Source organism: Scomber scombrus, chromosome 3, assembly GCF_963691925.1.
Source record: "Scomber scombrus chromosome 3, fScoSco1.1, whole genome shotgun sequence".
In the NCBI taxonomy this organism is placed as follows: Eukaryota; Metazoa; Chordata; class Actinopteri; order Scombriformes; family Scombridae; genus Scomber; species Scomber scombrus.
The window spans coordinates 33,314,017-33,339,584 of NC_084972.1; the positions used below are offsets into that span (position 1 = coordinate 33,314,017).

Genomic DNA, 25,568 nt, shown 5'->3' on the forward strand with positions numbered 1-25,568 from the left:
CTGAATATCAAAAAAAAGTTAATTTTGTTATAACAGTTAAAATAGAAATAGATCTTATTCTCACCTATAAACAGCATACATGTGTCATCATTATAATCAATAAGAGAATAAATCAATCACCAGTTGTTCTATGTGAAAACTATGTGTGTCTATAAGTATGTGTGAAGTGATTTAATGAGAGCAGACAGATAAAAACCACCTTCAGTGTCCAGACTGAGTTTTTTTTTTAACAATACAAAAAAAATGAAAAACCAAAAGTAGGTTAATGAAGACTTAATTGCAGGTTTCCCAGACTCACGCCACCATATCAGTAATATATCAGCCCCTGTGTCTCCTTATGAGTTAGTGATGTCATACCTGGGGTAGGGCCCAAACAGCTGGGTTCTAGTCCCGCAGCACAGAGCAAAGCAAACACACAACTAGTGTTAGAGCAGAAAAACTGAGCGTTAAGTCATGTTTGAGACAGAACAGCAAGATCCACACTGGTTAGAAATGTATTAATCAGACCGAGACGGGAGGAGTTAGAGGCAGAGAGAGAGAGAGAGAGAGAGAGAGAGAGAGAGAGAGAAAGAGAGAGAGAGAGAGACAGAGAGAGAGAGAGAGAGAGAGAGAGAGAGACAGAGAGAGAGAGAGAGAGAGACAGAGAGACAGAGAGAGAGAGAGAGAGAGGGGGGGGGGGGGAGAAAGAGAGAGGGGGGGGGGGGGAGAGAGAGAGAGAGAGACAGTTGTGTTCCTTACAGCAAACCGAAGAGCTCTCTGTAGTTCTCGTCACCTTTTCCTTCAGAAACCAAACTGTCCAGCTTATCAATCAGCTCAGCCTCCACCTGCAAACACACACACACACACACACACACATACACACGCACACACGCACACACACGCACACACACACACTCACACAACCACACACACACACACACACACACACACAAAACTGTCTTCATCGTTTCATACTGTAAATGCTGTTTTTTAATGGTTGTTGTTGCTCCCAGTCAATTATATAAAAGGTGTGTGTGTGTGCGTGCGTGCGTGTGTGTGTGTGTGTGTGTGTACCTGTTTGAAGTTTCCATTCTTGCGTTGCTCCCAGTCCATCATGTCGTGGAAGATTGGGATCATGATGTTCCGTACTTCCACCTGAGGGACCAGCGTCACTCCCAGAAACGGACCGATCATCCCGGGAATGAAATGAATCTTATTCTCACCTGCAACAATCAAACATGCATGAACTCATCTTTAATCACTAAATCCATGAGAAAATATGCTTGTACAGATGTTAATCAACACTTTAGCCTGACATATAAGTTGCAGCTACTGATAAAGGTTAAGGTAAACTAAACTGAACTCTTTGGAAAGGTGTAGATCAAATCTTACCCAGGTTCTGCCACATGCTGAAGAGTTCATATGTCATCATCACCCTCATGTCACCATACCTGCAGACGAAAGATGAAGATTTAAGTCCAAAACACCAAAATGACTCATTCTCTGTATCACAATGCAGCCTTTCACTGAAAGGAAACAGCTGCTCAGAAAACGAAAATGAAAATGAACATTGTAGTTGGTTGAAGGAGGATAATACAGATACCAGAAATAAAACAAAAGGTAAGATAAGTGTTTATTTTTACATTATTGATGTGTAAATGTTATGTAGTTGACTTCTTAACGAGTTCAATATAAGTTTTATTCACTAATTATTCTAATGCAGATAAATAGAGAAGAGAAAAATGAACTATCAGATCATCAGGTGTCTCCTCCTACACTTTTCCATCCCTCCGTCCCTTCAAACATTGCATTCTCACAAGATTTTGCTTTTTCAATCCGAGTCGTGACTTTTAAAATCACATCTGCCTAATATGGCCAATTTTCAGTGTAAATGAGAAGAAGAGAAGCTGGAGGAACTTCTAACGCCTGAGGTAGTTTAATAGTTTAGTATCCGGGGCTCCCTCCTTCCCGGCACTATTTGGGTGAAAAGGCCTCCCAGAGAGGGAAATGAGCTTTCCTTGAGTAAAGAAGAGTTCCTGCAGGACTGATAAAAGTAGGTCGCCAAGTTTGTAGTGCCACTGTACTTCAAAGAGGAGAAACAGCTTCTTTCAACTTCTGACTTTCAGCATTTTAGCTGCTGACGACACGTAACAAGAACAATGCTTATGAAAACACGCTGGCAGCCAAGTCTGTATGTTTGTGTGTGTGTGTGTGTGTCCTTACTTGTCCAAGACCTTCTTCCTCTTTGCAGGACTCAGGTTTTCCAGCTGTAAACTGGGCTGGTTGATGTATAACACTGCAAGACTGAAGTAGGAGTTCCACACCTGCTCAGACCACACACACACACACACACACACACACACACACACACACACACACACACACACACACACACACACACACACACACACACACACACACACACACACACACACACAATAACATCAGAACATGGGCAAAGCATAGTTAAATCCACAGAAGAGAAACAAAACTAACAATTTATTTAAGAGTTATCAGATTATATTTTATAATCTTTTTTTTAGAGGACAAGGATTCAGGAAGTACTTCGAAATAGTTTTAATTATAATCTCTAACACACACACACAGCAGCGGATTTACTGCTGTTAGTTTCAATGTTACATGGTTCAAAGTGAGGATGCTTTAAGCTTTTTGTCCTTGAAAGAGACGAAAGAGTAATTATGTGAAAGAAATATTCAACATCACATTCATGGTCAACGTGAATAACACTGAAGCAGCAATGATGCATATTTTCTGTCCAAGAGGAGAGAATTAATAGAAACAAAAAAACTCTTCTTTTGAACTCAATGGACAGAGAAACCGGTGGTTAGGCTCTCATCACAGTTGCCATGGTAACTTCCAGTTTGAACGGTTGTGTGCGTCAAAGTGTGAGAGTTAAAGTCCACAAACCTTAAAGTCAAAGTCGGCTTCTATGAAGTTCTTGTGTAGAGCAGGAGAGAGGTACTGAGCTGTGGTCAGGATGATGCTGCAGAGAAGAAAACACACACACACACACACACACACACACACACACACACACACACACACACACACACACACACACACAAACACACACACACAAACACACACACACATACAGATGGTTGTTGGTAGTCAGTGTGTGTGAATGTTATTGAATCTGGCTTGAGGCTGTGATTGATGTGGGTCAGTGACAAGATGAGCAGTTCAAAGACATCTTTAAAACTAGTTTTAAAAGCAGCATCAGGTTTGTTAAAATGTACATTTAGTATTTTTGTTGGTTTTATATCATCTGAAATGACATTTGCACCATTTTTTACCAAAAGTAAGACTGAATGCTCCTGAAAATGTCAAATGGTGTAACCACAAAAGATTGATAAATATTACATATTTTATCACGTACAGTGTGTTTAAGTGGACTTATACTAATAATTACTTCATTTAAAACATGTAAATGCTTCCTGATCTCCATGGTTACCAGAGTAAATGTAATATTTAGAACAATTGTATTCCATTACCTTTATTTAATATAAAAAGTTATAATGTAAGTTATTGACAATTTACTGTTTTTAAGCAAGTTGAAGTTTTTATGGTTAGACCACTTAGACATTTTCACCATAATCCTCTAATATATTCTCTCAAAATGGATTAAAAGCAGAAATTTGATGCTGGGTCCACAAAAAAAGAATGTGTGAAAGTTATTCATACGTTTATTTTCACATTTTAACCCCTTTAAATTTGACTAAACCACATGGACACAAAAAAACATCATTGACCCTTATGTAAGAGCTGTGATGATGTGTAGGAGTTTATCGTGTCTTACTTGCTGGTAAGGAGCCTCATGACGTTCCAGTCACGAGGGAAAATACTGAGCTTCATCAGATTCCTAAACACACACAAAATCTTCAACAAGAACTCCTGAAGAGAGAGAACGAGAGGGTTAGGGACAGAGGAGGAGTTTCAGAGTCATCAACTTATGGCAAAAATAGGACATTTGGCCAAACTGTTGTTTTCCTTTCACCTAAAGTTTGTCATGTTTATTCCCATTAAACCTTTGACCACACTGTATGTAGGTTTATATTATTAGGTTTATATTAGTTTGCCATGTTCATTGCACAGTGACAACATGTGCAGATCAGTTTCTCGTACCTTGAGCTCCTCCTTGCTCTGAAAGTTTTCCATCAGGTGTTGGAAGTGGATATCGGTCATCTGGCGGAGGAGGGAAAGGAGGCAGGACACGTACTCTCCCTGCCAATAGGAACCCAAGGATAGGCATGTGAGCCAATCACATGGAGGCGTGAAGCAGCGAATGAACAGTCAGATCAGATATGGTGACAGTAGGATGAGTTATGAAAATGAGATATGAGATATATTGGCTCTCTCCCAAACTGATCTGCGCTCACTACTCTTTCACTACAGAGAGTCAGTCAGAATGAAGTCACACCTGCAACTGTTGAGTTACTCTATATTGCATTATATATATATTATGCGACGTTATTTAACAGTATATGGGTAAATTAATCTACGACAAAAGCTATAAACCTATCAATGTAATAAGGTGTATAGGTACAGTAAAGGGAAATTAGAAAGTGTAGCTACAGGTTCATGTGCACCAAAAGAGCAAAGTACTCAAGTTCTCATGCTCCCAGTTAGTTGTAGGAAATGAAGTCAGCACTGGTTTTATTTGTCACCTCTTCTCCTCACTAGCTGGTTCGGGATGCAGCTTAATAGTGAAACCTCCTGAGTTAAATCTCCATTCACAATGCATAAATGAAAGTTTAGTGGAAGGAGTGTGCAGAGGGGACCAGATTTGTGACTGAGCCAAAGATGAAAGATGTGAAATGTGAATGAAAGATGGCGGAAAGTCACGAAACAATCAAAATAACATCATCACTGAAATGTGTGAAATGTGCAGTCTATACTAAGAGACTGGACTATACCTGAGATGAACTACTTATTATAAACACAGTCACATCTACAGTGTAACTATAGATACATACTGTTCTTCTCCAGAGATAAAAAATGACAAAAGGATGCAAAGAACAACAAAACAACAAAACTTTTAATAAGAATTAATAAAGGTGTGCAAGCATGCTAAAAGAGAGGAGGATGAAGAGGAGGAAGAGGATGAATACGAAGAAGGGTGCAATGAGACAGATGTGAAGAGATGTGCTGGTGGACAGGATGGATGAAGGAATGTGTTAGGGGAGGGCAATAGGTACAAAATGAATATTGTGGTCATTATCAAAAACATTATATTAAGTATTGAGTGTGAGTTAAATAGTTTAAAAGTGCTTTGCTGGAACATATTGTGGTGCTTATTATTTCAGATCTCAAACACTGACATATTTGGGCAAATTTTAAGTTGTTATTAACATTTAGATATGAGACCTGTGAACCACAATATCTTAATGTGAGGATTTAATGATATGATAATATAAAGGAGCAAAAAAATGGCGCTTTTCCACTACACAGTTCTAGCACGACTCGACTCGACTCAGTTTTTTTTGCTTACCTGTGTAGATATATGCTATGAATTAGAAAATGCTAAAATATCAGATAATGGGATTTATTACTTTATTGTTTGTTTCATATAAAAATGTGGTGCTAGGTGTGACAGTTTGAAAGCAGTAAGTTTGTAGTGTTATAAGAATGCATCCAAGCTGGTAAAGTACTGAAGACAGTCGACCTTTGGTAAGACAGGATTATCACATTGCAGAAGTAACCCTTAAAGACAGAACAGTGCTTCTATCAATAATGATGATTAGGAAGTAGTTATCTCTGAAGGTAAAGAAGATATGAAACAAAAGGAAGGCTACTGTTCTGTACTCAGGGGCTACTGTTCTGTACTCAGGGGCTACTGTTCTGTACTCAGGGGCTACTGTTCTGTACTCAGGGGCTACTGTTCTGTACTCAGAGATACAGGATGTCTTGTGATGCTGTAGTTTCAGAGGAAGGGGGTCACATGGAAGTCACATAGTATCACACTATACTGGACGTTGCTTAGGGAGGTCACAGGAAGGACACATGATAAGGTGGAGGATGGAGTCAGATCAACAGCCCACCAGGAGACGACACCTCACATTGCATAACCATTCTGTATTGTATATAAGGCTGGGTCAGGAAAAGCATAGGCAGTCAGACTTCGTGAACTGACGACAGACATTGTTGTTCGTCAGGGATAGGAAAATCTCGAGAGCTCTGTATGCTTCATTCATTTACTGCTAAATAAAATAGCACGATAAGACCGTATACCTTCTCCTATTTCTTCATTAAACGAACACGCGGACTGAGCTCACACATAGTGTAAGATTTAGCAAGTAAAGATAGCTCAGATTCCAACACCTGGTACTTTTTTAGTATCTGCTCTGCCGAGGTTCCAAGCGAGCCGAGCCGATACTAAAATGTGACGTCAACAGACTGCCGGCCACTGATTGGTCAGAAGAGTCACTGGAAGAGTCATGAGCCGTCCCACACAAGAATCAAACCCGGCTGTCTCATATATAATTGCAACCTGGAATAAGCTTATTCAGAACTTATGCTGGGAAAAAATATGGTCTCATATAATCTCATCATATTCCTAGCCATGTATTATATTCAAACATGTAAAGTGTTAAAAACTAAACCTTCCTTTTGTACCTTTAAAAAGGAGGCAGAGTCCTACGTTAAAACATTATCTACCTCTTGCAATAGAAAAGCTGTTAAAACGCTGATGCTGTGCTCCAAATTTAATGTATTGTTATAATTGTAATATATATTGTTTTATATTGTTCAGACCATTTTTATTTAATATTTATGTTTTGTTTGTAACCCCTGGCGTTGTACATCTGTTTGTTTCCCTATTTTCATATTACTACTGCTGTTTCAAAACATATTGTTTCTGTAAATGATGTTTGTTGAACCAATAAAGCTTTATAAAAAAAAAAAATACAAAAAAAGAATCAAACCCGGCATTTTTAAATACCAACAACAGCGTTACAGAGATTGGTTTCTCTTCTCTTGCTTTGTGTGAGACAGAAAGCCTCATACAGCAGCAAGTACACCATCGCCTCCATGTCCTCCATTGTTTATGTGTTTGTGTCGCGTATAAAACGAAGGCACGGTAGTTTCGTGGAGCGGTTGCTATGACGACCCCGCCCACGTTGAGGAGGTACTATAGTACCGTACCGAGTCCAGTAGTGCTAGAACCGTATAGTGGAAAAGCACCAAAAAATGACCATTAAAACATTGCCCAGCCCTGGGGGGAAGGGGGGGTAGAGGGTAGTGGGTAGTGGGAGGTGAAGTAGTAGTAGTAGTAGTCATATTGTTAGTTACTAACAGTGATCTCCGCGGTGCACTGCGGACAGCGTTGACCCCTTACCGCCTCCTGCGATTGGCTCTTGCTCATGATTGACAGCAGGGTCTGCAGCAGGACGTCCAACAGGGACTCTACCATCATCTCCACTTCCTCCTGCACGGACGTGTCCTGGAGGAAGACATGAGAGGGAAAAAAGAAAAAGAGGAAGAGTGAAAGGAATGGTGAGTAAATCAAAAGGAGGAAGAAGAGTAAAAAAAAGGGGAAGTAAAACAAAAGTAGATACAATTCCACACATGTGACAGGCTGATTGCCATGAATAGAACACATCTGACCAAATTCAGGCCTTGTGGGTTTCTAACAAACTATGAATCATTTAACCTTTTTTTTTAAAGGATTCGTTTAATAATAAAGGAACTATGTGTCGCAACAACACACTGACACATAGTTCATATGTCTAGCAGTGCAGACAGTGTTTTATTATTTTATATGCATGTATGTGTGTGTGTGTATATGTGTGTGTATGTGTGTTATGTGTGTGTTACCAGTGAGCCGGTCTTGATAATAGAGAATATAGAGCTGAGTATTCCAGAGCAGATTAGCAGCTCCTTCTGTTGCCTCAGGTGGAGATGGATGTGATGCAGGACAACAGGAAGCAGGATCCTCCGAGACTCTGAGGGCAGAAACACACACACACACACACACACGCACACACACACAATAACATCAGAACATGGGCAAAGCATAGTTAAACAGAGCTATCAGATTATATTTTGTAATCTTTTGTTTAGAGGGACAAGGATTCAGGAAGTACTTCGGAATAGTTTTAATTATAATCTGCTGAACATAAATTGACATTACATGTGAGAATGTAGAGCAGTAATAATGTCTGTGCTGGTAAAAACAAGGAGTCAAAAGGCCCAAAAATGACATTATCTACTCAGGTTAAGTGATTAGATTAATAATAAAGTGAGTGACTCTATGTCTCATTTTTCATATTTATTCACCAACTTTCACATCATAGAATGTGGATGAATTATCAATCAATCAATCAATCTTTATTTGTATAGTGCCAAATCACAACAAAAGTCAAGTGGGCGACCATCTGCCTCGACCGGTTGGGGTTGAGAAGGAGAGAGAGAGCGGGTGAATTAGAGGAGAACAATAAGTTGATGTTTCCACTAAGACCTTTACCTGGGAAAGAGAAGAGCCTGCTGTCCACGGTTCGGGCGATGGACTGAAGTTTGACCACATCCATGGACTGTCCGATGTGCACCGTGGACGGCATGCTGCCCAGAGTGCCGCGCACAAACTCCGCCACTTCCTGCACTGTAAACATCTGCAGCAGCTCATCGAAGATGGCCGGGAAAGAGTTTAACAGAGCGGCCTGAGGAAGAGGAGAAGGGGGAGACGAAGGTGAGAGGAGGGTTTACAGAGGGCAGAAGTCAAAAAAGAAGGTTCAAGAGAAAGAGAGGAGGAGAGAGAGAGAGAGAGACAGAGAGAGAGAGAGAGAGAGAGAGAGAGAGAGAGAGAGAGAGAGAGAGAGAGAGAGAGAGAGAGAGAGAGAGAGAGAGAGAGAGAGAGAGAAGGAGAGAGAAGGAGAGAGAGAGAAGTTGGCTCTCAGGTTAATAATGTTAGTGTCTGAGTAGTGGACAGAAATGTGAGCATGCCTCATTCTGTAAAACAAAACAACAGATCAGAGGTGAGTCCTAGTGAACATGGTGAAAAGCTGAAATTCCCAAATGCTGATTGCGTAATCGTTTCCACTACACTACAACACATTGGTAGTTTCCTTCCTGTCACCTTCATGCCATGGATCCAGTTTTAACCAGGCGGGGAGTTCCGGTCCTCTGAAATAAGCCCTCCTGGAAGTAACTTAAAACTGCATTCTATCAAAAGGCCACCAGGGGGCGACCGTTTTGGTGTCAAAAGGACTTCCGTCTCTATACAAGTCAATGGAGAATTCACCAACTTCTCACTTGATTTCTAACCTCAGTAAACGTTTTCAAAATGTGTTTATGGTCTCAATCGCTAGTTTAAAGCCTTCTTCAATGCAGTATGATGTTCATTTGGGACATTTTGGCCTCCCTGATTTTATATGTGACGATAAAGCAGGGTATGCATTAGGGCGTGGCTACGTCGTGATTGACAGGTTGATTGGTTCACAGGTTCAGGAGGGCGCCTCATGCCCCCTCCTGATGCCCATATAAGTAGAATCCGTGTTTTTATTTTACCCAGCATGCACCGGATATCTTCAAGATGGCGTTGATCAGATCCGAAACTATTCGTTTCCAAGCAGCAGTCCACAAACCAATGGGTGACGTCACGGATGTTACGTCCATTTTATATACAGTCTATGCTGTCAACTATATTCTCTGCTACTTTCTAATGGAAGTTGTGCATTTTGCAACACAGCTGTTCACCACACTGTAAGACATTTGAAAGGCACACAGGAGAGTGAATAAGGGAAAAAAATACGTTAACATTGATTATAAAGCAAAGAAAATTAAGAAAAAGACAAGAGTTAGCAGGAAAATGTGAGAGAAAGTCAACGAGACAGAATTCAAATCACATCAATCCGAACAGAGAGGGGGGACGTCCAGCTGTCATTGGCTGGTTTAAGCAACACAGAACATTATAGGTAAGATTTGGGGAATTTTAGTGCTTGGAGTAAATGTGTTGCAGGAGTTGGAGGGTTACAGTATGTGATCCAGCTGTGAACAGACACTGTGGTGGTTTGAAACGATAGAGATTCACTGTAAGTCTTCTTGCAACTTACTTTCTTAGAGTAATATGCAGTTCATCTTATTGATCCCAGATTTGATGGGGACAAAGAACCAAATATCCCCTTTACTTTAAACCCTTTTCAGCGCACACTACTACTACTACGGTCTACAGTTAGCCAGTTAGCTGAGTTAGCCACCGAGTTAGCCTCCAAGCTAGCAGCTGAGTTAGCAGCAGAAAGCTCTCAGGCCTAGCGTCCATGTTTCTGGTGGAGGTGGTGACTTTGATTGACAGGTGACACTAGGGGGCGGGGTTTCAGCAGACTCGGCGGCCACTCCCACAGCGTTTGGGAGCAGAGACAGAGGCTGATTTTTACACAACTTTGAAGCCTAATTTCATATATTTGGCGATTTTTTTAATCATTCAAATTTGGCAGGGTGGTTAACAACACACTTTTCTGTGGTATGTCAAACTCAGAACACATATTTATTCTTACTTTACACAGACTTTAAGTGAATTTGGGGAATCTCATTTTGCATGACCTCACCTAAAAAGAAATATCATGTAATCCATATACTTTAACCATGACAGGTCACGACAGAGGCTTTTATTCGGACAAGAATATGTTAGGTTTTACTCTCACTGTGCTTGACTGTAGAGCAGCTCATGGTTGGTGATGCAGGTTTTAGTAGCTCTCTGAAGCAGATACAATGAATGTGGGAAGCTTATTTAAGTTAATAATAGTTTGAATGTGTATTAGCACCCACTCTTCAAGGTTGGACTTTCCTTTTGAATTAAACAGGGCCGGGTTTTAGTATGAGGAAATGATGGAGTAAAAGTTCTGAATCAGGTGTTTTTAGAGTAAATTGTGATGGATTTGGTGTGATTATGCAGTCGGTGCAGGACATGTGAGGAATGTGTGCTTGTGTATGTGAAAGCTGTCAGGGTGTGTGTGTGTGTGTGTGTGTGTGTGTGTGTGTGTGTGTGTGTGTGTGTGTGTGTGTGTGTGTGTGTGTGTGTGTGTGTGTGTGTGTGTGTGAGGTTAGGCTCACAAACAGCTGAACAGGTGAATTAGCAGTCTGGGCTTCACACAAGGAACGGGGTTTTGTGTCTTTCATCCAGACGTCTACTTACTGACAGTGGAGATGGCCGCAGAGCGTTGGAGCTCCAGGCCTGAGTGCAGTTGATTTGCCCGCTGCCAGGAACCTGTCCTGGGGCGGGGGACTGGGCTTGGCCCGGGACTAGAGCTAAAGTAGCTGTAGGCCCAGCACCAGGGCCTGCCGGGGCTTGATTTGGGCCCAGACAAGGCTGCGAGCCCTGTGGTGTGTGGGTGTGGAGGAAAGAGACCCGGGAGGAATAATTGGGGACCCAGAGGATGGAGCAAAGGATTGTAGGAGAACGACAGAGAGACGGTGAGGGAGGGAAGCAAGGTATGGTCCGAGGTGCAGGTAAAAAGAGGCACATAAAGGAGATAGAGTCAGATTAAAGCAACTAAAAGCAGAAGGAAAAATAAAACTAAGGAAGAAAATGATCTAAACTATAAACTAATGTAAATAAATTAAGGGATTAGCTGTTATAAAAGCAAATAAGAGTCTCATCTAAAGCACAAAGACACAACAAGCTGTGAAAAAAGATCACTTAGGACTTAAGATATACTGTATAACATATAATAACTCTAACATTTGACACTTCTTTAAAAAGAAAATAGAACAATTAAAGAAAAGTCCTAAAAAGAAAATATTTGGGGGAATCAGCAGAGTCCATGTGTTTTATATGTGTGTGTGTGTGTGTGTTTGTGTGTGTGTGTGTATGTCCTCACCTGTGTGAAGATGAGGGTCTCTGAGTTGCGGCTGTCCAGGCTGAGGACGAAGCGGATCGACTGGAAGAGTTCCTGGATGCTGGTGCGAAACTGTTCCTCCTCCATACCGCAGGTGGCCCGAGAGTAAAGGATACGAGACTGGACGATAAACTTAAAGAGATATTCTAGAGCCTGAGAGAAACATGAGAAGAGGACATCAGAATCAGATATTAAGAAATATTAATATAACATTCAACAGATATGCACAGAGCTCATTTACACACTTGTGTCATTAATACATGAAAAGCTATAATAAATATATAGAAAAAGTGAATATACCAATTACAGGGAAGACTTTAGGTTTTTAAAAATGTCTATAAAGGTGTTCACAAAAATATTGATTTAAGCAAAGCGTCAGTGTAACATCTGGATCAGAATATTACTTCCTAAAAGGGTGAAGAAGTGCACAGTTTGTGGAAGAAGGAGAGACAGATACAGGCTAAAAACTCAGCGGACGTGGAGGTAGATATTCTTGTGAAAGATGAATGAAAACTCAGATCTGACCCCGGAGCTGCAGCATGTGTCAAAACTAAGCTCAATAATTCACAACCGTCCACTTTTACATGACAGTGTGAGCCATTTGAGACAGATGTTTGAGTCTGATTAATATTTTACTGAGCAGCATTTGTCTGGTACATCTGCTTGAAATGGTGCATCTATTCTCTGTCTGCTATACTAATGCATTAGTGAATATATGCAGTCAGCTTTATGAAGCCTGAACGAGGACACTAAGTAGAAGCAAGTGGTGTAAAAGTAAAGGGAAAACACACAGAATACTTATGTTTTCACTAGCAGCATTAACTAGTCATTAGATGATTATGACCACATGTATAGCTTCTGTTTAACTGCTGCTGTTACTGTTTAAACACACTAAGCTCTCCGACTGCCTCAGGAGGTTTATGACAGTCTGATTGGCTCTTACCCTCATGGCCTCCTGTATGTGGTCCTGTCTGACCACCTCGGCAGAGCGGTCCATGTACCACTTCAGACAGCGGATCAGCTCTCTGAATCACATCAAACAGTAAACACCTCATTTAAAGCTGACATGTTAAATCACCACATCTGATCAATGTGAGACTCACGGTGCAGAAAACACAAGCTGGTTTCAATAAAAGCTTCAATATAGTGCAAATGCTTGTTTGTGACCTCAAGAGGAATATGTGTGCACATGTAAACACAGATTTGCACAAATATACATAAATACTGTACATGGATACATTAAAAGAACAAGAACAACATGGAAAGAGATTAAAAGCCACACACTGACACTTCTCCCTGAAACTCCATGTCTGGTGTCATTGAATTTCAGGAAGAAGTGTAAACATGGCTTTCAACAGTTAACCCCCCCCCCCCCCACACACACTTGAGAGTGGACTGTGTTATAGCTTTACTGTTTGTCAGTGAAGCAGCCTGTGAGTTTACAGTCAGTCGAGGTTATAACTCACTTGTAGGCCAGAGCACCAGCAAAGTGCTTCTGGATGTACGTGTCCCATCACCGGGCCTGAAGTGGTAGTATTTACTGTCCCTGAGTAGGTTTATAATGAACACCTGAAACAGAAAGAGAGAGAGACCAACATAACAATAAATGTACTATTTTAAGCAGCACATATACAAATTGTCTTTTTATTAACCTTGATCAGACTTTGTGTGTGTGTGTCAGTTTCCTTGTTTGGCACATATAATGATTTCCTGTGATATTGTCCCTAAGAACCACAAAAAGAACCACAAAACCAAATCAGTCGGTCTTATGCATGTCCGGCTGACGGTGAGTCATGTCTGGCTTTAAGAGGGACTTTCATTTTCGGTTTATTCTGTGCAGTGTTTTTATATTCAGGCTCAGTCACTCACAAAGAAGAGATGTGGATATTCTTCTTTTTACTTACCAATGACTGAAACACCAGCGGTCCATATTTGTCTGTGTTGTCATCCAAGATGGAGAACAAAGTGTCCAAGATGTCTTGAAGAAACTGTCACACAAACACAATCAGTTACAGTCACATTTGATCTGTCGTTATAGATGCATTTAGGTACTTTAGCACTTATCAGGTTTGACTGATGAAGAAAGTCAAAGTAATGATAGATGATGCTGTAAGTGAGCGGGGTTACCTGTGACCCTCATAGTTACAGGCTAATTGCTCAAACCACTGGGTCACTTTGCCTCTTTAGTTTTACTGCACACTGCATATCAACATTAACCCTCCTGTTGTCTCGGGCCAATTTTGACCGGGGAAGACAAGAGGGCATTAAACTAAAAAATGAGGAATACTTTCATTTAAATGAGGCCTATTGATCAGGATTTCCAAAATATGTGTAAAACCTGTGGTAATAAGCTGGAATGAAGTTGACTTAAAAGGTCTAATACAGAATTGGATGATAATTTATACGTTATTCTTTATTAACAGTCAAACCAAACCGGGTCAAAGTGCTGAACACACAGTCTCTGTACAGTAAATACTGAACACGTATAATTCATTATCAAATAGTTAGTAGTAGTTAGTTAATTTTCATAAACTAGATTTTAAAAAAAGTTTTACTTTATGCTGATGGTATATTGGTCAATGACGTGCCTATGACATGTTCAGTCTAACTGCATTTTTTTCAGTTAGAAAAAGGTTTAAATTGATTTAAAAAAATACCATATATATGTATAGTACCTTTCCTTTATATGTAATCACTTTAACTTTTCAAAAACCACAAGTTATTAGTAATTTTTCTGTTATTTAAAGTGACAAAACATCATGTGGTGCGACCAATAAAACCAATAACTGTATTAAATTCAGAGTAAAATATCACTTTTAATATTAACCACTGATACAGTATGCTTAACTGAATTGTATTTTTAAATTTTTTCAATCATTTTTAAGCAATTTACAGGAAAAATAAGTCTTACATACATTTAAGAAGGCAACTGTGACATAATAGAACATAAATATGAGATTATTATTTACAAAAACTTGCAAAGAACATGCAAATAATTTGTTTCGAAACACTTAAATTCATTTATTTTAAGATAGATCATGGTCGCACCACATGACTTTTTTAAGGTCAGTTCTAATTCATTGAGATGGAAAAACATAAAACACCTAATTTACTATTTTAATATGTATTTATGTGTACTCAACCTTTCTTAATGTTTGAATTACTGCAATAGATATTCCCATATTTATTATTTTTAAATAAATCCTTATACGTCATTGACCCATATGTGTAAAAAGAAATATTTCAGTTCAATTTAGAGGACTTAATCAGCGCTATCTCAGTTTCAACATTCAAGCCTCTTCAGACCGAATTATACTGCCATCAAGCTATTGTCTGCCTTTATTTACTTTATATCTTTGTACTTGGACTCTGAGTGATTTTTGGAAAGGTTCTGAAAATCTGCCAACTACCCACCCAACTATGAAAACGTGTCAGTTCATCATTCCTCACAGAAATGCTTCAAGCTGTGAACACATGAGTGATCTGCTAAATGTCATCTCAGATGTTAAAAAGCTGCCAGGTAACAGTAGAGGCAGTAAATGATTATATAGCAGCATGACATCACACTGCAACATGTGATGCTGGGGGGGGGGGGGGGTTACAGCTCAGACTGGCAGTGTAAATATAAACTAGTCTTTGAAGGAGGGAATAAGTGTTCTTTAGGATCAGTGGGTCAATGTGCTGATACTGTTATACATTAACTGGGACTATTGAGAGAATGATACAATTGAAAGTGCTCTGTCCAAAGTAAATATTTAGTTATAATTTTAGTTTGTTTCACACTGAGAGATTTTTGCTCAAGTAAACTTCACCTTAACGATCTCTTCTCCGCTGACGTGGCGTAGCCGGCCCGAGGATGTCCATGACCCCGGTCAGGATGGGCTTTCCCACTTAAGCAGAGCCAGCAGGTCCACTGGGAGACAACAGGAAAGTCAACAAGTCAAAGACACAAACTGAAACACACTACGTCACCAGGAAAGTTCTGGTCAGGTTTTATACAGTTCATTAATAACACCAAGGTCTAGAATCTGTACACGGAAAGGATGAATTAGCAAATACATGGTGACACAATCAGACACTTTTAATTAGTCTCTATTAGATTAAGATTTAGTCTGTATCACTAAGATGCATATAAGCAAATATTTAAATCATGTAACACTGTTCTGCCATGCTTGAATAAAGACAAAGCTCTAAGTTACGTGACATAACAGTCCAACTCTCCAGCTGGAGAATAATATGCTGGATGATGTTGGATCAGCTGTGTACCGTTCTGGGTGAGCTTGGTGGAGGAGAGCTGCGTGGAGATCCAGAAGTTCTCCTTGGTGCTGCGCTGGAAGATGAGGCTGGAGGGGATGTTGGGACAGCTGTTGAAGTCTTCTTTACAGCAGGGCAGGCCCAGGTAGAGCGCGTGGTTACTGAAGGTTGTGTTCTCATCACACTGAGGCCAACAGAAGTCAGGAACAAGGAGGAAGAAAAGAGTCATAAATGGTACCATTAAAAGATTTTAAAACTTTTCTTTTATTCTGTCTCAACATGTAACATCTGTAATGTCACAATCTTAAACTAACACAGCTGCTAACATGGTACAGCAGAACATTTTTGGTGTGTAAATGCCACAAACCTTTAATCTATATTGAAAAATGTAATAAAAGTCTAGAAGATACTTGGATATTGGCAGACAGTACAGCAGAGTCATTTCCTACCTTATAAACGTAGAGTTCATGACTTTCATCTGAAAGAGTGGTTCCATCCTCCCTCATCAGAGGAGTGAAGGAAAAGCCAAACAGCTTCTTCTCTCCTTTGTCCTTTGCTGTAGATTTGGGGAAATTGGGAGAGAGACAAACATAGAGTCAGAGGGAGAGACGGAGAGACAGAGAGACGGAGAGACAGAGAGACGGAGAGAAGGAGAGAAAGAGAGACAGAGACACAGAGAGACGGAGAGACAGAGAGACAGAGAGACAAAGAGACAGAGACACAGAGAGAAAGAGAGAAAGAGAGAAAGAGAGAAAGAGAGAAAGTGAGACAGAGAGACAGAGACAGAGAGAAAGAGAGAAAGAGAGAAAGAGAGACAGAGAGACAGAGACAGAGACACAGAGAGAAAGAGAGACAGATGACGCTCTCAGAGGAAAGCAACATTTCTCCTGGCTTTGCTTTGATTGTTTGACTTGTTAAATAAAGTGAAAAATAAAAACATCATTTAAACTTTTATCATCACAAATACGTCATATTCATCAACATTTGACTCTCACTACTGTGCAGATGAAAAAGATGTTTCAACAAAGTTAAGAATCTACAGCAAACTCATTCATGTTTCTGCTCAGTCAGTCCTGCTAAGATTACACTTAAAGTTCACTTTGGAGGAAAATGTGCTGGTATGTGAACAAAACTCGTCTCTTTTATACTGGAGAAAAACATAGAAAGTAAATATTGCATCCATCTAACATTGTTCTTTCACTGACATTAATAGATATGTGCCACCGCTATGTTATTTTTGATTCTATCTCAACATGTTAAACAATCATTTGACATCACGTCAGTAATTATAAACATTATTAACCTTCACCATTACTAATACTACTGCTGGCAGTCAGTACTCACTGGAGCAGTGTCTGAACTCAAAGCGCAGATGGGAGCCTCTGAAACGGTCGATGGGAATCGGTAGTTTGATCACCTCACTCCATCGAGGGCTGTTGTTATGGTAGAGAACGAAGGAGCGGTGCTCTGGCATGTTGGGCTCACCTGAACCCAGACTGATGCAGTCCTGCAGTGGGACAAAGGGACAGAAAAAGGGACAGAAAGACAGATGGAACCGGTTAAACAAGAATCATTATAAAAAATAACAAAGAAATAAAGAGAACCTACATATTCAAGATATATAAGCTTATACAATACCAGATAGAAAACTGTTCAGAAAATGTGTCTTTTATTTATTTATATCCAGTCCTCATCACACAGTTGTTTCACATTATTCTGAGCTACACTGATGGAGTCAGAGTGTAAAATCATCACTATGTGTTTAGTGTCGTACACAATCTGTTTTTTTAGAAGCTTTGTTTTAAAACCAGAGTGGAAATAGAAAGCTTGAAACAATAAAATAATCTAAAGTATTGGGACACCTTCCTTTACACCAACAGGAGTTTTTTATGACATCCCATTCTACATCCATATTAGGCTGACCAAACGTCCTCTTTTCCAAGGACATGTCCACTTTTTACGTCCCGTCCGGGGTTTTTTTATTAATTGATGATAATGTCCGGTTTTCCTTCTGTGTGTGTATATGTGTGTATATGTGCCCCGCCTCCCCCGGTTGTCATTGTTTGGGTTAGCGTGTGTTAATCCCCGAGATGCTGCCCTGTGGGCGGATTTCCAAAACTCACAACAAGAAAGCAGCAGACACCGGCGGTGCAGCTGAAGCGTTCACAGATGAACTGTGAAAAAAATCCCCAGTTTACCGACCCGGTCGTGACATATGGGAGGCTGAGTGCACCGTGTGCAAAGCTGGTACATATGTGTCTGTGTCCAATAAAGGTGCCGGGGACCTCACAGCTCATACGGACACAGAGAAACATAAAAAAGCAGTGCGAGGTGAGAGTAGTTCAGCAAAGTTGACAAAGAGTTCTTTGTGAAACCTGGAAAAACAGAGGATGCTGTAAATGCAGCGGAGGGTGCGTTGGCATTTCATACTGTGAAACACCACCACAGCTACAGGTCTATGGATTGCACTAGTGTCTTGTTAAAAACGGCATTTCCAGGCTCTGACACCGCCAAGAAGTTAAGTAGTGCCCGCACTAAGACCGAAGCCATTGTGAATGGTGTTATAGCGCCCCACTCGGTTGAAGTTGCATATGAAGCACTCAAAGAAATCCAGTACTGTGGTGTCTCTACAGACGGGAGTAACCACGGAGCAGTGAAAATATTCCCAATCATAATCCAGTACCTTGACTTGAATAAAGGTGGTGTGCAAACAAAATTAATTGAGGTTTAAGACACACCTAATGAGACAGCAAAAACCATTGCAAAATACCTCACTGAAACACTGGCAAAAAACAATTTGTCTGAAACATGCATTTACTGGCGACAACTGCAACACAAATTTGGGGGGAATGCGATGAAATGAAGAGGGAAATAATGTGTGTGCAAATTTGAAGAGGTTGCTGCAGAACAAGACTCTGATCGGTGTGGGTCGCCCAGCACACATATTGAATAATTGTGTTCATCATGGGGCAGACACAATAGATGTTGACCTTGAGAATATCATGTTCAAAATCTACCAGTGCATCCACATTTACACTGTGCGCACTGAGAATCTTGGGGGCCTTGTACAGTGCATGTCTGGAGTATCTGGAGAAGTGGATGACTCCCATGGAAGAGTTCTCGACATTTATGTGGATGGATCTGACTGAGCCACCAGATTGGAATGATGTGGAGGCCTGCATCAAGTACCTTGGAGAGAAGGGGGTGCCAATTGATGATGTCAAGTGTTTTGACCAGGTCACCAATCTGAAGACATTCACAGAAAGGTGCAACAGTGATGAGGAGTTCATTGGCCTGCAGGTGCACCAGAAATGGACCAAATATTTTGAGAAGGCCAAAAGCATTGCATGTTACTCAGAACTACTGAAGATTGCATAGTTTGTCTTTGCACTTCCTTCTCACAATGCAAATGTTGAGAGGGTTTTCTCACTGATGCAGAGCCAGCGGACAAAGGAGAGGAACCAGCTCTCTGTTGCATCACTGAAGGGGATTCTATTTGTGCAATACAATTTTAAGGAATATTCTTCCAAAGACTTTCACGTTTATTTGTTGAGCAACCGAAAACTGCTGGGAAAAATCCGCTCTACAGCAAAATATGGATGGGTAGACAAGGAGGATGAAGAAGATAACTAAAGATTTTGTTTTTTGTTTGTTGAAGTAATATCTTGTGAGGGTACTTTTTATTATTTTACATTACACTGAAAATTATGTGAGAAATATTTTGTTAAAGTTGGATTTTCTAATACAGAAGAGGTATTATTTAGAACATTATTTCATATTATTTATTTATTTATTTGTCCACTAAGACTTGAAAGAGAGCTATTATTCTACTAGTTGATTTTTCTAACACAGAAGAGACATTATTTCTATCATTATTTTATTCCAGAGATTTTACGTTTATTTTACATTTATATATATATATATATATATATATATATATATATATATATATTTTTTTTTTTTTACAATTGAGGCATAATAAAGAAAGTCCAGTAACGGTTACTGGACTTTCTTTATTATGCCTCAATTGTAAAAAAAAAAAAAAAAAAAAAAATATATATAATATATAATTCTGAGAATTCAGATAGGCTTCTCAGAGGTTACTGAGTAACCTCTGAGAAGCCTATCTGAATTTCTGTCTTTGAGAGATATTATTTTGTAATATAACAAAATATTCTATCCATTCATATAAACTTTAAATATATTAAAATTATAAGGAATCTTTGAGTAAACTGCGAGTATCATTTAAGTAGGCTATCTCGTGACCGGGCCGAGTGTCCGCTTTTTTGGAAATCCAAATATGGTCACAGCATCTTGAACGCTTCAACTGCACCGCAGCGTGTCTGCTGCTTTCCTGGTGTGAGTTTTGGAAATCCGCCCACAGGGCAGCATCTCGGGGATTAAGTCACACACGCTAAACCACAATGACAACCGTGGGAGGGGACACACACACATACACACACACATATGGAAAACCGGACATTATCATCAATTAATAAAAAAAACCCGGACGGGACGTAAAAAGTGGACATGTCCGGAGAAAAGAGGACGTTTGGTCAGCCTATCATGTACACTGTATATATAGAGCAACTCCAGCTGTTTTGGGGCATCGAAACAATTACGTTACGTTAAAGAGAAGTGCAGCATTGCTTTCTGATGTCACACACTGGTATTGTAAACACGGTCAAGTTAACAACTATGCAACAGCTTGTGTGTCTCTCTCTACTGGCGCTTCTTGCAGGATCGTCGGCCGATAGAAGCGGTAAGAAAACTTCTCTTTACTTTAGACTGTCTGACTTGTTGGAAACTACTTGGGCAGAAGCTAGCAGTATGGTTTAGTATTGTATTTAGTATTGTTTATTAGTCACTTTCATATTACAGGGATTGGCATGTTTTATTATTTTAAGAAAGCTCCCTTTTGTGATGTAAAGCAGCCACCACCAAACTTAACGCTCTCTCATTGTTTGACGCGCATACACATCTATACCTGCGACCATTAACAATCAATACATATGCATACATGATAATCAATACAATATTATAACTATAGCTATTTATCACTATTTATTTTCAGTTTAAAAAAAATATATTTTTATATATTTATGATATGCAATATCTCTAACTTAATCCTATTAACGCCTACATATTTCATTGTTTCTGTTAAAGAGATGTTGTTGTTTTTTTTACTAATGATTTGAATCGAACTTCACTGTGTTCAAAGTCAAAGTCAAAGTCAGCTTTATTGTCAATTTCTTCACATGTTAAGGCATACAAAGGAATCGAGAAGACGTTTCTCACTATCCCATGGTGAAACAGATAAAGTGCACAGGCACAACAGATTTACATTTACTAATATATATTTAAAAAAAAAAAATAGAATAGATAGACAGTAAGATAAAAAATAAGATTTAGGAGTTTACTTCTGTATATGTAGGAAGTAGCAGCATAAGTTTCTGTATAGTTAAATAGCAAAAACAGGGTTCTGGGTTGTATTGCTGTAAAATTTGACATAACAACTTTAACATTTACTACAAATAAAAAAAGGCTGCAGTATTGGTTATGTGCCTGAAATAACAGTATTGGTCGATCCCTACATAACATACCAGTTTAGAGACTGATGAATTGGAAGATTTTGGAATATATGCTGGTTGATGAGCAGCAAACTGCTTATAAACTGGTGTTTCAGAGTTACTGAAAAGTAATGTTGGCCCTCAAACTGATTACACTCTACTTAAACATGTCGATTACATGTTTTATCTTCCAGGTCAAACTGTCACCCAGTTGATCATTGATGAAGGCAGTGACGTCATATTACCCTGTTCAGTCAGCACCGAGGTGGACATTACAACAAAGGTGTTTGACTGGAAGAAAGACCGTCAGACGGAGGTGTTCTTCTATGATCAAGGCGATCACTACAATAAAGGTCGTGATGGGCAGGATCAGCAGTTCAAAGGACGAGTTGAACATTTTCCAAATGAGCTGACATCAGGAAACGCCTCCATAATCATCAGTAATACTAAGGTGGCTGACAGTGGAAACTACACCTGTATATTTCCAAATCTTCAGGAAGGATCCATCGTATCCATCGTACAGCTTGTTGTCAGTGAGTGCTTTCATTAAACTGTTAATCTAAATCATTGTTATTGATAGATGGGTCAATGACGTATAAGGATTTAGAACAACTCAATTATAGAATAATAAAAACAAGCATATCTAATGCAGTAGTTCAAACATTCAGAATGTTGTGTACCTGAAGATCCATATTATACATTTGAAATTAAGTGATTTTAGTGGGTTTTTCAAGATTAATTTGCACTGGCCTTTAAAAAGAGTCATGTGGTGCGACCATGATTCATCTTGAAATAAATTAATTTAGTTAACACGCTTCACATCTTTTTTTACAAGTTTTCAGTAATATAAAGTGTTTGGAAACAAAGTATTTGCATTTTTTTTAAATCTTTGTAAATGATGGTCTTTTATTTATATAAGATATTTCAAGATGAATCATGGTCGCACCAAATGACTTTTTTTTAAGGCCAGTGCCAATTAATCTTGAAAAACCCACTAAAATCACTTTCAAATTGTAATATGAATCTTCAGGTACACAACATTCTGAATGTTTGAACTACTGCATTAGATATGCTGGTTTTTATTATTTAAAATTGAGTTGTTGAAAATCCTTATATGTCATTGACCCAGATATTGAGCATTTCAGATGTTTTGCATACTGGTTTGGGTGTATATTGCAAAGGTTTGTCTGAAGTCATAAATATTTAATTAGCCACAGTGTTTTTTTGTTTGTTTGCATCAAATTAACACCTGTTCACCCCAATATGATTTAATTTAATGATTTAATGCAAATCAGTTTAGGCATGCATGTGTTGCCCTAATTCATTTTTCTTTATTTAAGTAAAATGCACACCTGTAAATGCTGTATCTGTGTTGTCAATGTTCACAGTGCTTTACATGACGCGCAGTTTACATTTACTTTTATTAGTTTCAGAGAAATGTGAAACACCAGGTATAAGCGTTCGTGATGTCATCATGCTTGGGATTGGTCTGCTTGTTGGATGTGCTGTCGGAGCTGTCGGAATTGGTGGAACTGTGATATACTTCAAGTTCAACAGAAAAGGTAATGTTAAAACAATGGCTGGCTTTCAGTATCCATAATGTGCAGCAACATAGTTTATACTTTGAGTCTTGTTTTTGTCATATCAAAAAGCTCTCTGACATTACATTTATTCATGTGGTCTCTGTCTTAATACTGAAGGATCAATCTTAGGAATAGATCAGACATGTTTTACTTGATTTTGTGCAACTTTATCTGTAGTGTTTTCTATTTCAAAGCCACATGTGAGCCTTGCACATTTGTGTGTCCTATGACTGCTGTATTCCTAATTACTTTTTGAGGATTCACTCTTAGCAAAGGTGTTTGATAAATATATTGTATAATATTTTTTGCCCTTGTTGTATTCATGTGTATCTCTAATTATGGACTGCTGTGTAGAAGCCAAATTACTCCTATTGGGCATTAAAGCTTTACTCTTCTCAATGCAGAGAGCAGAGGACACAAAGACCAAAGTACCACCAATGGCCATCCTGTAGAGATGTCAGATGTGTCACATGAAGACCCTGATGCTATTGAAAGGTTGACTGTGGCCGTGGAGTGAGGTAAGATGGCCAAGAAAAAAAAAATAGCTGACATTAAATTTTTTATGCAGTATTCTTCTACTGGTGGGTTTACTGTCAGTGACTAAGGCTACAACAAACACTGCTAGAGGGTTACTGATTGATTTTCTGATTATTAAAAAAAAGAAAAGATTCATTGTTTAGGTCTGTAAAGTGTCAACATTCCCATCAAAAGTTACGGGAGCCTAAAGTAAGGTTTTAAATAGTTTTCCTCTGAGTAACAATAATTTAAATTAAAACAAACTAAAACCCACACAGCACAGAGAGGAAAACTACCTTTTATTTACAGCCTAGAGAAAAGAGCTCACTATCAAGACTAGTGTGAAGTACAAACCAGTGTGTGGCTAAATGACCCAACAGTGCCAGCCTTTAGGTCCATACCTGAGAATATGTGCACACAGGAGGAGACACTCTTAGTTTCTGTCTAAGAACTACTGCCTGGTAGAGTACATGATAAGGATCTATGGAAGAGATAGTGTTAGGTGTTAGGTCCGTGTGGTCGAAAAAATGAAACCAACAGATTAAGAATGACATTACTGAGCCCACCTAGACCATTAATATGTACCATAGTGGTTATATTTGTTTTTAGATGTGTTGTTATGTGTATTATTTGAGGATGGTGAAAGCTCTCTAAAAATTGTTCTTGAACTATTTCTTTTATTTCCAGTGTACCAGCGTCATTGACACTCCCCCGGGCTCTGATTGGTTGTTTTACTCGGGAAGCGAATGGATTCCTGGCAAATCATTTTTACAACACACTGGGTGGACCCAAGGACAGTAGATTTTGTTACAGCTTATCTGTATCTTATTCTACTGTCAGCTGCTTCCTGGATGCTGTAAGACTGATGAACTCTGCCACCACTGTGCTTGTTACAACACCACATACACACTGAGCCTGAGATACTGTAATGCCTATCAGTATGTGAAGATGAGATTTTTATTTATTTATATATTTTTGTTTTGTTGTTTACTGTTTCTGCTGATTGGTGTATGGTTTGTCTTTGATAGACAGCGAGAGAATTGAAGACAGTGTTCCGTAACAGTGTGGGAAATCAGTACTGAACTTGACAATGTTTTTTTTCAGTTAACATATACAGAGAGAGAGAATTAAGCTACGTTCCTTTCCTGTGTTTCCTGAGATTTTCTGGTATACTTTTACTGAAGTAATATTTTGACTAAGCTACTTTTACTTGTATTGGAGTAATATTTGAGTATCTGTACTTTTACTCAAGTAGTGAAGCTGTGTACTCTGTCCACCTCTGATTATATATTTTTATATTAAAATACATTTATATTGAATTCACCGGGATCCCTGAGTATTGTATTCCGCTCTTTCATGTACCTACAGCTGAACGAAAAGTAAAATCCTTGAATCCTTGAATATTGAAATAAAAATATAAACACAAAAATGGTTACAGACTGGGGGGGGGGGGGGGGGGGGGGCAATACCAAGAAGCCAATGTGATGGGTTGGGCATTAACTGTAAGTTAAATATCCAAATTCTTGTAACCATCTTTATGTGGCTCTTCTGAGATTCTCCAGGAAAAAAAGGTTCCCGATCCAACAAATATTTACCTTTCTAGATTTTTAGAAACTCTCTCTTTTTGTGAAACTGAAAAAGAGGATGTTCATTTATTTTGTAATTGTTCATTTTGTGTCACATTTTGGAAGGATTTGGAAAGTTACATTATAAACAATACTTCAAATAAGATTTGTATTTATGGAAAAAAAGTTATTTCCGGTTATGTTTTTCTAAATAACAATATTTGTAACATTGTAAACCTTTATTTGGTT

The 25,568-nt window shown here is 39.0% G+C and overlaps 1 protein-coding gene across 1 annotated transcript in view; it reads right to left on the minus strand.

Annotated features, from left to right (window-relative positions):
* Positions 1–25,568, minus strand: part of LOC133976594 (dedicator of cytokinesis protein 3-like) — a 162,181-nt gene that overhangs the window by 13,616 nt on the left and 122,997 nt on the right. The window contains 21 exon segments of the mRNA XM_062414844.1: positions 358–384; positions 739–824; positions 1,054–1,202; positions 1,372–1,430; positions 2,203–2,303; positions 2,908–2,983; positions 3,800–3,894; positions 4,126–4,224; positions 7,295–7,441; positions 7,816–7,943; positions 8,465–8,657; positions 11,129–11,311; positions 11,814–11,984; positions 12,775–12,856; positions 13,298–13,344; positions 13,347–13,400; positions 13,736–13,819; positions 15,644–15,744; positions 16,098–16,269; positions 16,535–16,641; positions 17,430–17,592. Coding sequence (XP_062270828.1) covers positions 358–384; positions 739–824; positions 1,054–1,202; positions 1,372–1,430; positions 2,203–2,303; positions 2,908–2,983; positions 3,800–3,894; positions 4,126–4,224; positions 7,295–7,441; positions 7,816–7,943; positions 8,465–8,657; positions 11,129–11,311; positions 11,814–11,984; positions 12,775–12,856; positions 13,298–13,344; positions 13,347–13,400; positions 13,736–13,819; positions 15,644–15,744; positions 16,098–16,269; positions 16,535–16,641; positions 17,430–17,592 — 2,324 coding nt within the window.